At 40.9% G+C, this 15,291-nt stretch overlaps 1 protein-coding gene across 1 annotated transcript in view; it reads left to right on the plus strand.

The window, feature by feature from the left end:
- Window positions 1–15,291, plus strand: part of DNAH7 (dynein axonemal heavy chain 7) — a 228,158-nt gene that overhangs the window by 209,310 nt on the left and 3,557 nt on the right. Inside the window, exons 62-64 of the mRNA XM_045850123.1 lie at window positions 2,110–2,340; window positions 6,064–6,216; window positions 7,633–7,810. Coding sequence (XP_045706079.1) covers window positions 2,110–2,340; window positions 6,064–6,216; window positions 7,633–7,810 — 562 coding nt within the window. The remainder of the gene's footprint in view (window positions 1–2,109; window positions 2,341–6,063; window positions 6,217–7,632; window positions 7,811–15,291) is intronic.

Below are 15,291 nucleotides of genomic sequence, written 5' to 3' on the forward strand. Positions count from 1 at the left end.
AAGGCAAAAAGGACAAAGACCAATTTTATGTTCCTTTTACATATTCGTAGCACTAAAATCAGTTACTGCCTTAGCATAGATCTTTAGGAACATTGTATGCACGCAATACACCATAGTCTGGCAACAGGATATTCATAGTGTCTCTCGGCTTTATTTCAACTTGATGGGATGTGCCACATCACAGAATACGTAAAACAGTGGGTTTGTCCCAACAGAAAATGACTCAGAACCAAATGAGTAAGTTTAAATACATGTGGGGTATCTTCTCAGTGTTGTAACTGAACAACATCTTTCAATATCTTCAAACTCCAATTGGCAAGTACAGTTGTTGTAATGGGCAGACAGGTGATTTCGCATGGGGTTTGCTACAGTTCAGAAGCAAAGACCAGAACTGCAGTGTTTGGAGAACAAGTCAACAGTGATGAGACTTTCACATTGTGTATTTCACAAAAATGTCTTTTAGAATGAGAGGGGCAACGTTGGCATTGAGAATGTTGCTTTTCCAGAGCTCTTTTCCTCGTGCTTCACTGCCGGGCTCTCTTTTGAACAGAAGTGTCTCAGGGTGAAATTATGTAACCAGAAATGAAAAGGTTAAATTCTGTGATGTTTCCTTTTGGTTTTAATAAAAGGAAAATAACCTTCAGAAGATTTCAAACAACATTTATGAACATTCTAAGGTGATGAAAAGCTAAGTGAAATGCTCACAAATAACTACCACCCCAGTGCTCTTCATTCTCCATATCAGTTGGGTGTTGCTTTCAAAACACACCAACCCAGCCGTGGGGCTTTGGTGTGTAGAAAATAGGCAAGGGGAAATGTTCACGTTACTAACATATTGTTTTTACATTTTGAAGGGCTATAAGTCGGGTATTTGTTAGGGGGGTTTCTTAGGTTTTGGGGGTTTTTTTTTGGTTGTGTGTGTTGTTTTCAGTGGAGGCACAGCTCTTGTTAGAAAATAGGAATGTTTTAACGAGTTTATAGCACCTTGTATGCACATCAAAATACAAATATAAACAAGTATACGATTATTTAAATGCAATAGAAATAGATATTTTACTCATTTGGGCCAAATATTCTCTTATTTTTTCTCTAATTTATTTTATATATTTAATTGTAAACCCAGCACTCAAGATCATAATAAAGGATTAACATATCCTAATATTGGCATATGCATTTTTTACTAACATGTAATTAGCACTTACCAACACTTAATTTTTTTTATTGTGCAACTGCACGGGATTTTATGGTGGCATGTGTTAGTAGCATTAAAAATCTCACTAGAAAGTTAAGTAAAAGTCAATATTTATAGAACAGATCTGATGTAAAAAAACAGGAAATATTAAATCTGAAATAATATTAAACATAATTTCTTAGGACTGGAAATATATGACATGTTCATTTATATTTTAATAGTGCTTGTTCCTTTCAATACACACATACACACACATTCATTTATTTTGAGGACCTAAAGGGTTTTCCCAGAAAATATAGATTCATTTACACAGTGCCACTACGAACATAAAAAATAAAAATTGAAATGAAATTCCTCTTCCTTGTTTCCAATGTGAATCACTAAAGTCTGTCTTTTCTCCATAACTCGTGAATTGCTTAGAACAGATGAGCTTATTTTCTTTGCCCTCCTGGTTCAAGGAGAAAACTATATCTCTGCTTTTGGCAACTGGTAGGCACCAGAGTTATTAGCAAATATATTGTGCAGCAAGTTTTCCCAAAGCAAGGTCAGATCCTCCTCCTGGGTTTCAATGCCCGTCATCACTTGGCCACCCACCCACCCACCCCACAACGGAAACGCTTTTCCTCCCTCTGTTCACAGCATCTCCTCCCTGCCCCCCACCCAGGTGGCTCAGTATGTAGCTTGTTTGCTTCCACCAGACCCACTTTTACCTCTGTGCCCTGTACGTGTTTTTCCTCCTCCTCACTTGCAGCTGTTTTCCCCTGAAACTCCGCGCCCACGCCTGCTGTCATCACTTCAATAAATCTTGTGTGAAGAAGAATCAGAGATAAAATAAAATTTCTTATCTCTGAGTTTTCCTATCCAGCAATTCTTACAACTTGATGAGGGTTTCTGACATATAATTTGGATTCTTTCAGTCTCGTTCTGCAGATCCTGGTGCAAAGTCATCCGATGAAGTAGTAAATGAGGTCGCTGGCGACATTCTGGGGAAACTCCCCAACAACTTCGATATTGAGGCCGCGATGAGGAGATACCCAACAACTTACACTCAGAGCATGAACACTGTGCTTGTCCAGGAGATGGGGCGCTTCAATAAGTTGCTGCAGACCATGAGAGAGTCGTGCTTAAACATTCAAAAGGCAATCAAGGTAAGGGAAAAGACACTGAAGAAAAATCATTGGAATAAACCTATCGTGCATTCACTCAGTGCATGTTTATTTATTGGGCACAGATTCTGTGCAAACAGTGTTCTTAGTTCTGGGAACAGAAGAAAAATCACTGCCCTTGAAGAGTGTATAGATTTCTGGAGGTGGCTCTTAGTAAATAGGTAACTAAGTACAGAATATGTTAGACAGCAGTGGCTTGCTGGACAGGAGACATGCTAGGAAGATAGAAAGTGTTCAGAAGTAAGGACAAAGCCTCTGCCCTCATAGAGCTTACGCTTTAGCAAGGAAGAGGAGTAAACTAAAACAGGGCACGGGGTCGAGAATGGTGGGTGGGAGACTCGTCGTTTTGAGTTAGGCTCCTCTGAGGAACTGCCCGATGAGGAGACAGATGCCTGATGTGAGGGACAAGCCGTGGGATGTTTGGGCAGAGGGTACAGCAAGTGCAAAGGCCGTGAGAGGAAAAACTTGGCCTTGTTCAGGAATACAGTAGGGAAGGCTGGTGTCGCTGGAGTGGAGTGAGCCCACGGGCAATGGCAGAACAGCGAGGAAGCCTCGGCTTCAGGATGGCCTTGTTGGCCATGGTTAGAATTTTGAGTGTGATTCTGAAGTGCAAGAGTGAAGGGAAGCATTCAGAAGGCTTTAAGCAATCAAGTGAAATGACGTATTTTACATGTTTAAACATTCACTTGGACCGTTGCAGAAAGGATTGTAGGGGAACAAGAGTTTAGCCGGAGACCAACTCTGTGACTGAGGTGGACTGGCTGAGTTGGGTCCTTGAAGCTGCTCTGGAGGTGGGGGAGAGTGGTAGGATGTGAGTTAGTGATGAAAAGAGGGGGCTATATTATAACCTGGCTGGGCTGTTTGTCAAAGAAGCATTCAGTACCAAGTGTTTCTCCTTCACTTGGTTCTTCCTGTTTCCTTCCTGCTTCCATCCAGCATTCTGGGAGCCGAAAGGAAAAGAGGCCTCATGGATCTCAGCATCCAACAACACGTGACTCACTTAACTGCAGATTTCAGAATGCCCACTGTGACCACAGCTGAGCCTGGCGTCCCCCACTCCAGGGATTTCTTTGTTTCTCCACGTCTCACACCCTCCCCTCACCCCGGTTTCATTCAAGCAAGATCATGAAGTACAGTTTTGTGTGGAAGGACCTAGAAGTCTGTTTTTTTAAATCAGGTTTCAACAATCTTTTCCATTTAGCACCAGCCTCCTCTCCTCACTTTCACCAAGGGCCCTCAGTTCCAAGTATGGGGTTGGGGGGGTTGGTATTCTGTGATGTTTATCTAGTTGATTCTTAGCTTTGCCCTCTGCCAGCTCAGGATCAGTTTTCTCCTGACCACTGAGTCAGTTATCAATGGCCCATGTTCTTTCTAGCTCCCCAAATTGTGTTGTCATTGTGTCTTTCGTTACATTTTTCTGTACTTATCAGCTTAACGCCTTTAAAGAATAAATCTCTTTACCGTTGTTTTAGTGGGTTTAGGAAGGAGGTGAATGAAATGTGAGTTTTCCATGAAAATTTACTCTAAAATCTTCTCCATGTGATAGTTAGAAACATATTATCAACTATGGATAAAATAGAAATGATGATGGCAACTGCAAGATCAAATAGACAGGGATGTTCCCAGGCCTCGGAGTTTGAACATTGTCCTTCGTTGAGTCAAAATGGGATAAGATCAATTAGCCTTCACAATTACAATCTAAGCTATGTTAACTGTTCAAAGCATTCTGTATTTTTTTGGTTTTATTTATTTATTTTTAGAGAGAGAAGGGAGGGACGGGGAGAGAGACAGAGAGAGAGAAAGAGAGAGAGAAAAAAACATCAATGTGCAGTTGCTGGGGGTTATAGCCTGCAACCCAGGCATGTGCCCTGGCTGGGAATCAAACCTGCGACACTTTGGTTCACAGCCCATGCTCAATCCACTGAGCTTCACCAGCCAGGGCTATTTTCATAATTTTATATTCATCACTATCCTCATAAGAAGGCAGGACAGAGGTATGTTAGTTATCCATTTAATAGACAAGGAAACTAAGTCACAATTAGGCTGTGATTTAAAAGCTAGTGAATAGCTAAGTATTTTAAGATTTTCCAGACTTCTGGTTAAGATGGGCATAGATAAACCTGGCTTGCCTCCTCCCACAACCACATCAAAATTACAACTAAAATATAAAAAAAACATCATTCAGAACCATCAGAAATCAAGTTGAATGGAAGTCTGACAACTATGGAATTAAACCACATTCATCCAGACTGGTGGGAGGGGTGGAGACACAGAATGGGCTGGTCCCACACCCATATGTGTTAGATAAAAATTCCGGAGGTGTATCTTGGGAGGGAAGAACACCAGCCCCACACCAGGCCCCCAGCCCAGGGTTCCAGTGCCAGGAAGGTAAGTCCCTACAACTTCTGGCTGTGCAAACCAGCAGGGATTGAGTCGGTGGAAGTAACTTCTGGAGTCCCAAGCAGTTCTGCTTAGAGAACTCACACACGAACTTACTCAGACTCACTCCCTCTAAGTTCCAGCATCAGGGTAGCAGCTTGAAAGGCTCCAGTGCAATACAGGGAGGAACTGAGGTGTCTAGCATCGAAAGAGATCTGGGTGACAGCTTTCTCCCAGACAGAAAGGTGGGCAGAGGCCATTGCCCTTTTCTGAACCCTGCCCCCGCAGAGCCACAGAGCTGGCAGATGGGTGCCATCTATGAGACTCCATCAGCCTGGCTAACACCGTTTGCACCACTATGGAGATCCCCTGAGACTCCATCCCACCCAACTTACAGGCCTGCCCAAGCTATTAACAGCGGCTTTTCCAATACCAGTGGCTGGTATTGGCTCACCTTCACAACTTTCTAAATCCTCTCAAACAAGCAACAGCCACCCTCAGTGGAAGAAGGCAAGAAGAGAAAATCGAGACAACTGTAATAACATAATCAATAAAATATAATCTAAAAAAAGGATTTTTCATGGTGAGGAAAATGTGTGAAGGGGTCAGAGGTACCAACTCTAAGTGAAAAAGTACAGCTAACCCTTGAACAACATGGGTTTGACTGCACAGGTCCACTTAAACAGCTTTTTCAAACATGCTGTTCAAGAGTCAACTGTATTTTCGACCCACAGTTGGTAATCCGTTGATGTGGAGGACTGACTTAAGTTACATACCAGATAGTCATCCATGTAGGTGGTCATCACCCCAGCCCCTGCGTTGTTCGTGAGCCAACTGTGAGAGGTTACGGATGTAATGTACAGCATGCCAACTATAGTTAACGTTAGCGTATTGCACGTTTGAAAGTTGCTAAGAGAGTAGACCTCAAAAGTCCTCATCACAAGAAAAAAGTTTTTGTAACCGTGTATGACGATAGCTGTTAACTAGACTTCCTGTGGTGATCATTTCACAAAATGAACAAATATTGAATCATTATGTTGTACACCTGAAGCTAATATAATGTTTTGTGTCAATTATACTTCAGTAAAAATGCTTCCATTAAAATTTTATTAGGTTAAAATTTTTAATATTTTTCTGGGGAATAGTTCAAAGACTCCATGATTTACTTGAGAGCAAAAGAAAATATCCATATTTTCTCTTTTTTTGGTATATGACTCAACCTTAACTAATCACAGTTGTCAACAAAGGATAATTATAAAGAAGGTATTTAAGCGGGGCTTTGAAATCTGTATTATCATGTTAACCAAAGGTTAAATTGTGTTTCAGGGGCTTGTGGTGATGTCTACAGATCTTGAAGAAGTGGTTAGCAGCATTCTAAACGTCAAAATTCCAGGAATGTGGATGGCTAAATCGTACCCAAGCCTTAAACCACTTGGGAGCTATGTGAATGACTTCCTTGCTAGATTAAAATTCTTGCAGGTGAGTTCATCTAAGTGCACATATATCAGTTTCTTCTGATGTCATTTTCTTCATTTGGATACCTAATGTTTCTCTAGTTTTTCTGTGCATTTCGTGAACAAATGACCACTATTTGATATTACATATAATGAATTGTTACACTGAACTGTCAAGTGCTAATATTGGAAGTCAGGTTTCAGGAAGCTTCTTTAGGAGCAGGTGTTTGTATGCAGTGAATTTAGACATTCAAGTCAATGACATTTGAAAAGAGAAAACAACTGGTTATGTTGATTTTTTCATTACATATTTAGCGTTGAAATAGATCCCAAGAGCAGAGCATCTTAGCAAGCCAGCCAAGTCACAACAAGCAGCCCTGGTTCCTCCTCGTCCAGCACTCTCCCAGGTCATTATATCACTGGATTGCTGGTTCAGCCCAACACAGTAATAACCTCAATGGCTAATTGTCCTCAAGATGTTGGGTAGGCTGAAGTCTACCTCCTAATTATCTGGCCATACTGGTGTTTAACTATGTTCTTATTAACAATTATGTTCATTAGAAGTATTAATGAATGCCCTAGATACTGTGCATAAAGCATAAAAAACTGCCTGTGAAAAAATGTCTTCAGGGAAAAATGATGAAACTTCCCTCCCATAACACAAGCCAGCTGTGGCACTAGAGTTGAAACTAAGGAATTAAGATTGTTCTTGAAAGATGAAGGTTCTAATTGAGCTCTAATAGGGAGAAGGTCTTCAAATTTATTTCTTCAGACTGACTTTGGTAATTCAGTATTTGGTTAAAGTCAGTATTCAACTAGCCTCTTATAATATATGATATAAACAGAATATCCAAGTATCTTTATTTAGAAATATCTTAAGCTCTCACTATTCTGTTTTTTTTGGAGGGGAATTCCTTATATGATATTATGTTTCTATAAGATAGATTTCATTGTATTTTGGTGGAGTAGGAGAGAAAACTTCCAAAGGAATATTGTACTGGATACTACTTACTAGAGATAAAAAAGCTGAAAAAATATTAATTACTATCTGACCAGACTTGATATGGATCTCTTCTTCTATTCAACTGTGGAGCATAATAAATTGTGCAGTGATGTATATTAGATATTCACTATTGCATGGAGCTTTTCTGAGGGAATAATTGGGTAATTATAAAACAGACACTTACATCCGCATTCAGAAACATTGTGATACCCAAACTGGTGTGATGGGTATAAAGTTGAAGTCAGAATAAAACACTAAGTATGCTATTTATTTTTAAAAAACCTTCAGTGTGTGGCTTTATATTCCTCAAAATGTTAGCTTAGTTATTAATTTACCTAAAAGATAACAGAGGGGACTGTTTGGGGCAAATTTTATTGAGCAATGTTGTATCCAAGTTAAAAAGCTCTGTTGTTCAGCCACTTGTGCTTTGTCCTGTAGCAATGGTACGAGGTCGGCTCTCCCCCGGTCTTCTGGCTGTCCGGCTTCTTCTTCACACAAGCCTTCCTGACCGGTGCCCAGCAGAACTATGCCAGGAAATACACCATCCCCATTGATCTGCTTGGGTTTGACTACGAAGTGATGGACGACAAAGAATATAAGGCTGCTCCAGAAGATGGTAAGTGCAGTGGCAGAACACAATGACTTACATATAGGCACTGTAAAAAACATAGCATTCTTGCTTACTTTGCACAGGTGTTAAAACATTTAATCATGCCCTGGCTGGCGTAGCTCAGTGGATTGAGCGTGGGCTGTGAACCAGGCATTGCAGGTTCGATTCCCAGTCAGGGCACATGCCTAGGTTGCAGGCCACGGCCCCCAGCAACTGCACATTGATGTTTCTCTCTCTCTTTCTCTCTCCCTTCCCTCTCTAAAAATAAATAGATAAAATCTTAAAAAAAAATAAAATAAAATCTAGAAAAGAAATAAAGTACTTCAGGAATCTATGTAAAAAAAACATTTAATTATGTAACTCACTTTCAAGTGGTTGAGCAAACAATTTATAGTGGGTGGGGAAGAATATGATAAAGTAAATGAAGATAAAATGAATCTGAATAAAGAGTATATGTCCTGTATACTGTTTTATCCTTGCAGAATTTTGTAAGTTTGAAATTATTTCTAATAAAAAGTAAGGAGAAAGTAATCACCACATTAATGATACCTGGGATAATCAACTGTAATCTTATAGTGACTTTGGGGAATCAAGGTGGCACCACATTGGAAGGGAGATTTTCCTGGTCCCTCAAAGAGTATACCTGTGCAGACCTCCAAAAGGTATCCTTTTTCCTGTTACAGACATCATTTCAAAACTCAATAAAGCTAATATCTAATAGGAACATTGGTTTTGTGATTGAAAGATTATGAGGAAATTTGTCTTTATTTTCTTAATGATTGTCTTTTCAATATTCAGAGGATATCTTAATGTTTTATTTCAAATTTAGTGGGCAGGGCCCCTATTATAAACAAATGTTATTTTTAAAAATGCTACAGATTCCTAATTTAATAACATGGTGCTCTCTTTGAAAAAATAACATTAATTTCTGCCTTAACTGGTGTGGCTCAGTTTGCTGGGTGTCAGCCTGCAAAGCAAAAGGTCACCAGTTCAATTTCCAGTCTGGGAACATGCTTGGGTTGTGGGTTTGGTCTCCAATCAGGGTGCATGAGAGAGGCAACTGATTGATGTCTTTCTCTCTCTTAGATGTTTCTCTCCCTCTCTTTCTCCCTTCTTTCCATTTCTCTAAAACAATAAATGTTAAAAATGATATTAATTTCTAAATGACCACTAATGTGTCTTGCTTTAACTGAGGTGTCAAAGACAACTCTTACTTCCTTATTCATTGCTGAGTGGGGAACTCATTGGCTCCCTCTGTGAGACACTGAGGACATCAACAGTGAATGACTTAGACAGAATCTTGGCCCTCCACTAACATATTGCAGTGGGAGACACTAGCAAGTAGATATGTCAACACAACATTGTAGGATAATCACATTACTGGGCCAAGCAATGTTCTTTTACACTGATTGTCACAAATCTCAAGGGAGTTTCTAACACTGTGAAGCAATCTTACTAGCATTTCCTGGAAAGTTGCTTTCCCACTCTCAAGACAACCACTATACCTTCCTTGTCCTTCCCTCTACCCCCACATCTGACCTCATTCTTCATTGAAAAAATGAGAAGCCATCAGAAGAGAGCTTTTAGCAACACCAAATCTAGTAATCTGTCCACATCTGCACCCTTTGGTAGTCCAGATCCTCTGAGGTAATCTGGATTCCACTTTTCTCCTCTTTCTCGGGGTTTTTGCTCCTTTGATTGTGCCTGCTTTTTCTAAAATCAACAGCCTCTCTCTCAGTACTGGATAATTCTACAGCATGCAACGTGCTCTAGGACCTCTCTTTTTAAAAAATGAACAAAGAATTACAATTATTTTAACACTCAGATCTCCTCAGCTACTGTCCCCTCCAAAGCAAAATTCTCAGAAGAGTTCGTCTTTACCTGCCATCTCCAGGTTCTCACTTCCCATTCCTGTCTACCTTTCATCCTCTCCAATCAAGTGATGCTGTGCTTTTCACAAAGTCTAGTGACTTCCATTTGACAAATCCCATGAACTCTCTTCTTTCTTCATCTTAACTTCTGGGTAGTTTTTACTAGTTGATGACTTCCTCTTCCTAGAGACATTCTTCTTCCTTTATTTCCAAACATCACCCTCTCTCGATTTTCCTTTTCTCTGGGGACATGGTCCCCATGCTTGTTTGCTAGCTTATCCTCCTCAAGATATTGGGGTCCCTAAGGGCTCAGTCCTGGGACCGGTTCTCTTTTCTAATTGTATCTTCTCCCCCAAATGACCTCATACTTTATGTTTCATTATCTCTGGCTGATACCTACCAGATTTAAATGTCCAGTCTAGATTTTTCCTCTAAGATCCAGACCTCTACTTCCAACTGCCTAACCAGCATCTCCACTTTGTTGTCTCCTGGAAATGTAAAATTTATAATGTTTGTTAACACATGGCTCTGCCATCCAGTCAGAAATCCAGGAGTCTTCATTCTTCTGCTGCCTCATACACTCACATCAAACGCAGTTGCTTGTCCACAGGCCGACTGACACCACCGTTTGTATTGAGATTCTTCTACTCTAGAGTTTTATCTTGTCTCCCTACTAGTGCCATTATACACTTCCATATTTCATTTATACCAAAGTCACAGGAAGTTTTTAAAAGTGTAAACAGACCATGCCACCACTAAGCCCCCATTGAAAACTCAGACAACTAAATAAGTTAATAATGACATTTCACCCTTTGTAGTTAGAGTGAAATCTAGACCCCTTATCATGACTATGAGGCCAGGCATGTTCTAGTCACTGTCTGCGTGTAGGAGCTCATCATGTGCCACTACACTCAGGTCACACTGACCCTCCGACAGTTCCTGGAACACCTCATAAAGTCAAAATATACCAAGAAGGATATATAATTTGGTTCAAACTCAGTATTCGGAAAGGGGGAGAGAAGTGTTTAAGTTGGGTAAGAGCAAGTTAACAGAGGGCATAGAGTTTCTCTTATCACCACGGGTTTCCAGAAACTGCCCGGCTCTTTGCATGTAATCTCCATTGTAACCCCACAGCACAGGTACTGCTGCTGTCCACACTACACGGAGGTGGACACTAAGGCTCAGAAAGGATCAAGAACTTGACCAAGGTCTCACAGCTAGTCATTGGCAAGGTTGAGAGTCAAATGCCAGGCCATCTGTTTCTCGTGCTTAGCTAGTTGCTTTCTCTAGGGCCTAACTGAGCATTTCTATAGAAGTTTGAAAACATCACATTTCTAAGGAAAGTTTTCTTGAAGAAGCTATGGCTGATTTTTATTCAATTCAGATGCAAAATTTTTTTTTAAATTTTCCTTATCTCATTATCAAGAAGCAGAAGATGGCATTTGGATTAAAAGCCAAGTATTAATGATGATCACCAGCTATATATTTTTGAACTCAGTTTAAAGACAGAATTTATAAAACCACTGACTAAAGTTTATGAACTAATATCTACGATCAAACTATTGAATTCCCAATCATTATACACAAAACTTTGAGTACAGGATAATTGGCATTTCTTTTTACAATGATTTATTTATTTAACCCACAAATGCTCTTATTAAAGATTCAGGAACTTCCAGTCAATACGGAGGCATAGGTAGACATGCTGTGCATTTTTGTACAACAAAAAGGAGAGCAACAAGTTTAAAAACAAAAAACAACCAGAACTGACAGAAAATCAAACTGTATGGAAGTCCGACAACCAAGGAATTAAAGAAGAAACATTCATCCAGACTGGTAGGAGGGGCAGAGGTAGGCAGCTGGACGAAGAGGACTTGCAGCAAGGTGGTGGCTAGTGGAGCCGGCGAGGTGGCAGATTGTGAACTGGGCAGTCCCATATTCGCATGCAGATAAACCAGGAGGAACAACTGGGGAGCAGGACAGACTGCAAAACCCAAGGCCCCAGCATGGGAAAATAAAGCCTCAAACCACTGACTGAAAACACCTGTGGGAGTTGAGGTGCAGGGAGAAGCTTGCAGCCTCACAGGAGAATTTTGTTGGAGAGATCCACAGGGACCTAGAATGTACACAAGCCCACACACCGAGGAATCAGCACCAGAAGGGCCCAATTTGTTTGTGGGTAGCGGGAGAAGTGACTGAAAGCCAGTAGAGGGCCAGGCAAGTGGCATTGTTCCCTCTGAGACCCCTCCCCCACATACAGCGTCACAACACAGTGATGTGGGTTGCCCCGCCCTGGCAAATACCTATGGTTCCACCCCTTACTACGTAACAGGTGTGCTGAGACAAAACAAAGGGAGGCTCAAAAGAATGAACAGATCAAAACTCCAGAAAAAATACAGCTAAGTGATAAAGAGATAGCCAACCTATCAGATGCAGAATTCAAAACACTGGTAATCTGAATGCTCACAGAAATGGTTGAGTATTGTCACAAAATAGAGGGAAAGTGAGGGCTAAAGAAAAGTGAAATAAAGGAAAATGTATAGGGAACCAACAGTGACAGGAAGGAAACTGGGGCTCAAATTGACGATTTGGACCAGAAGGAAGAAATGAACATTCAACCAGAACAGAATGAAGAAACAAGAATTCAGAAAAATGAGGAGAGGCTATAGGAACCACTGGGACAACTTTAAACATTCCAACATCTGAATCATAGGAGTGCCAGAAGGAGAAGAGGAAGAGCAAGAAATTCAAAACTTATTTGAAAATGTAATGAAGGAACTTCCCTAATCTGGCACAGGAAATAGACTTCCAGGAAGTTCAGAGAGTCCCAAAGAAGCTGGATCCATGGAGGAACACACCAAGGCACATCATGATTACATTACACAAGATTAAAGAGAAGGAGAGAATCTTAAAAGCAGCAAGAGAAATGGAAGGAGTTACCTACAAAGGAGTGCCCATAAGACTATCAGCTGATTTCTCAAAAGAAACCTTACAGGCAATAAGGGGCTGGAAAGAAGTGTTCCAAGTCATGAAACACAAGGACCTACATTCAAGACTACTCTATCCAACAAAGCTATCATTTAGAATGGAAGGGCAGATAAAGTGCTTCCTGGATAAGTCCAAGTTAAAGGAGTTCATCATCACCAAGCCCCTATTACATGAAATGTTAAAGAGACTCACCTAAGAAAAAGAAGATCAAAAATACAAACACTAAAATGACAACAAACTCACAACTATCAACAATTGAATAAAAAATACAAAAACAAAAACAAACTAAGCAAACAACTAGAACAAGAATAGAATCACAGAAATGAAGATCACATGGTTATCAGCAAGGAGGGGGAGGGAGGAATGGGGGAAAAGGTACGGGGAGTAAGAAGCATAAATGGTAGATACAAAATAGACAGGGGAAGGTTAAGAATAGTACAGGACATCGAGGAGCCAAAGAACTTTTATGTATGACCCATGGATATGAACTAAGTTGGGGAAATGTGGGTGGGAGTTGGGTGCAGGGTGGAGGGGAATAAAGGGGGTGAATGGGACAACTATAATGGCATAATCAATAAAATAAATTTTTAAAAGATTCACATTTATTAAAGGACAAAATTTTTTGAAAATAGTGGAGCCAGGTATAAAGCACAACTTACTTCAAGACTGATAAGGACCATTTAGTGTTCCAAGATTGCACAATAAAGAGTGACCATCGGTTAAATAAACTATTTTACTAAGTCCCATAGTGTCAGCTCAGGTTTGATCTATCCAGCTCATATTCACTGAATCATGGATTTTATTGTTTTGTATACATACAAACACACACATAGACATTTTCACCAACACACACAGATATTCACAACTTAACCTTTTTGTCATTCTAGTTCTTTCCTTCCTACTTAGCTAATTACCAGAAATAAAATAAGATTCCATGGAACAGTTTGTAGCAACTGCCTTTTTTGAAGGAGCAGCTTTCTCACGGGCCCTGATGGGAGGAACACGGACCCCGGAGAACAGCTGGGGCAGAAATGCAGTTCGTCTTCATCCCGTCTTCATTTCTCCAGCCTGTCTCCTTTACACACACTTCAGTACCTGCCTGTTTCTGGTCCAGGGCTCATAACAACGTCTGCCTTATTTACCTACGATTAAATTAAACATCATGAAAAGGCCGCTTTTAACGTGACTCGAAGTGACCACACAGCACCACTGTAGATCTACCCAAATCTGGCATCATTCATTCTAGATGTTTGCCTACGATCCCTTTTGTCTGTATGGCTGGGTACTAGTCAGTGACTCAGAGTCATTGGTGGAGAGCACTGAGTGGGAAGGGAGTCAGCAAAGAGTGAAGAGAGGGCCTCGGAGAAGCCGCAGCTGATACTATGTGCTGACCACATCTCACAGATGGCAAAGGTGTGACTCAGAGTAGGAGAGGCTGTGAACCAGGAGCCAGTTAACATCCACCTGTGGCTTTGGAGCTTGTGTTTCCATAAAGCCCTTATTAACCATGAGAAATAAAAACGTATGTGAAGATGCCCATCACATTTCCTATTAAACTTACTGGTTGGGAGGGAATGTTTATCCCTACTGCCACTTTTCTTCAGTATTGAAATGAACTCTTCTGTTTACTGTATGTGACATTAGCTTCCTTTACCAGGTGAGGGACAGATCATCTAATTGGTTAGTGCCAGAGATTTACTGGGCTGTGCACACCTGCCAGCCAGGCCAGGGTACTAAATGGCCCTCCTGGACGCGTCTGCAGAGGTTCCTGTTTTTCCTCTTCCCACCTGTTAGTGTGGCCAGGCCGGGAAGGTAGCTCCTAGGGTGTGATTGCAGACCTCACTCTCCCTCAGGTGGGTCCACTCCCTGCAATGCCCCAGACTCAAGACGCATTTTGTGATTCAGCTTTACTAGAGTAATGATTGTGGAGCTATTGGACGAGTGCTTTGCTAATTAATAAAACATTTTATTCCAACTATTCTTTCCATTGGTTAAACTGTAGAGAAGAGAAAGTGTAAGTGCGCCTCCCCATCCCCAGCACATCCATCATTGAATTATCTGCCTGTGGTTTTTTACTGTGAACTACAGTCAGGCACCCTATAACAACGTTTAGGTCAATGACGTAACGCTCACAGGACGATGGTCCCAGAAGTCCCGTAAGATTGTAATGAAGCTGAACATTGCCTATGGCTAGTGACGCCATAGCTGTCATGATATCTTAGCACCATGTTACGTGTTTGTGGTGAGGCTGGGGGAAACAAGCCCGCACCATCAGCCGTATACAAGTACAGCACAGCACCTGCAGCAGCTAGTGCTGGGTAATAAACGACTGTTACTCGCTTATGTGTTTACAATCCTTTTCATCATTACTTTAGAATGTACTCTTTCTGCTTCTATTTTAAAGGTTTGCTGTGCAACAAATGGGGCATTCTGCTGGTAGCAGCCTCATACATCTCATATTTGCCATGTCTGTTGACTGCATCATTTTCTCCTATGCTTGACTTAATCTTGGGTTGTTTTATACAGATGGGCTTGTAGCCTAAGGCTGTACCATACAGCTTAGGTGTGTAGTAGGCTTCACCATCTGGGTGTTCATGGGTGCACTGTGATGTTTGCAGAGTGATGAAG

This window comes from Phyllostomus hastatus, unplaced genomic scaffold (assembly GCF_019186645.2).
Source record: "Phyllostomus hastatus isolate PE091 unplaced genomic scaffold, TTU_PhHast_1.1 phas_contig_1, whole genome shotgun sequence".
Taxonomy (NCBI): domain Eukaryota; kingdom Metazoa; phylum Chordata; class Mammalia; order Chiroptera; family Phyllostomidae; genus Phyllostomus; species Phyllostomus hastatus.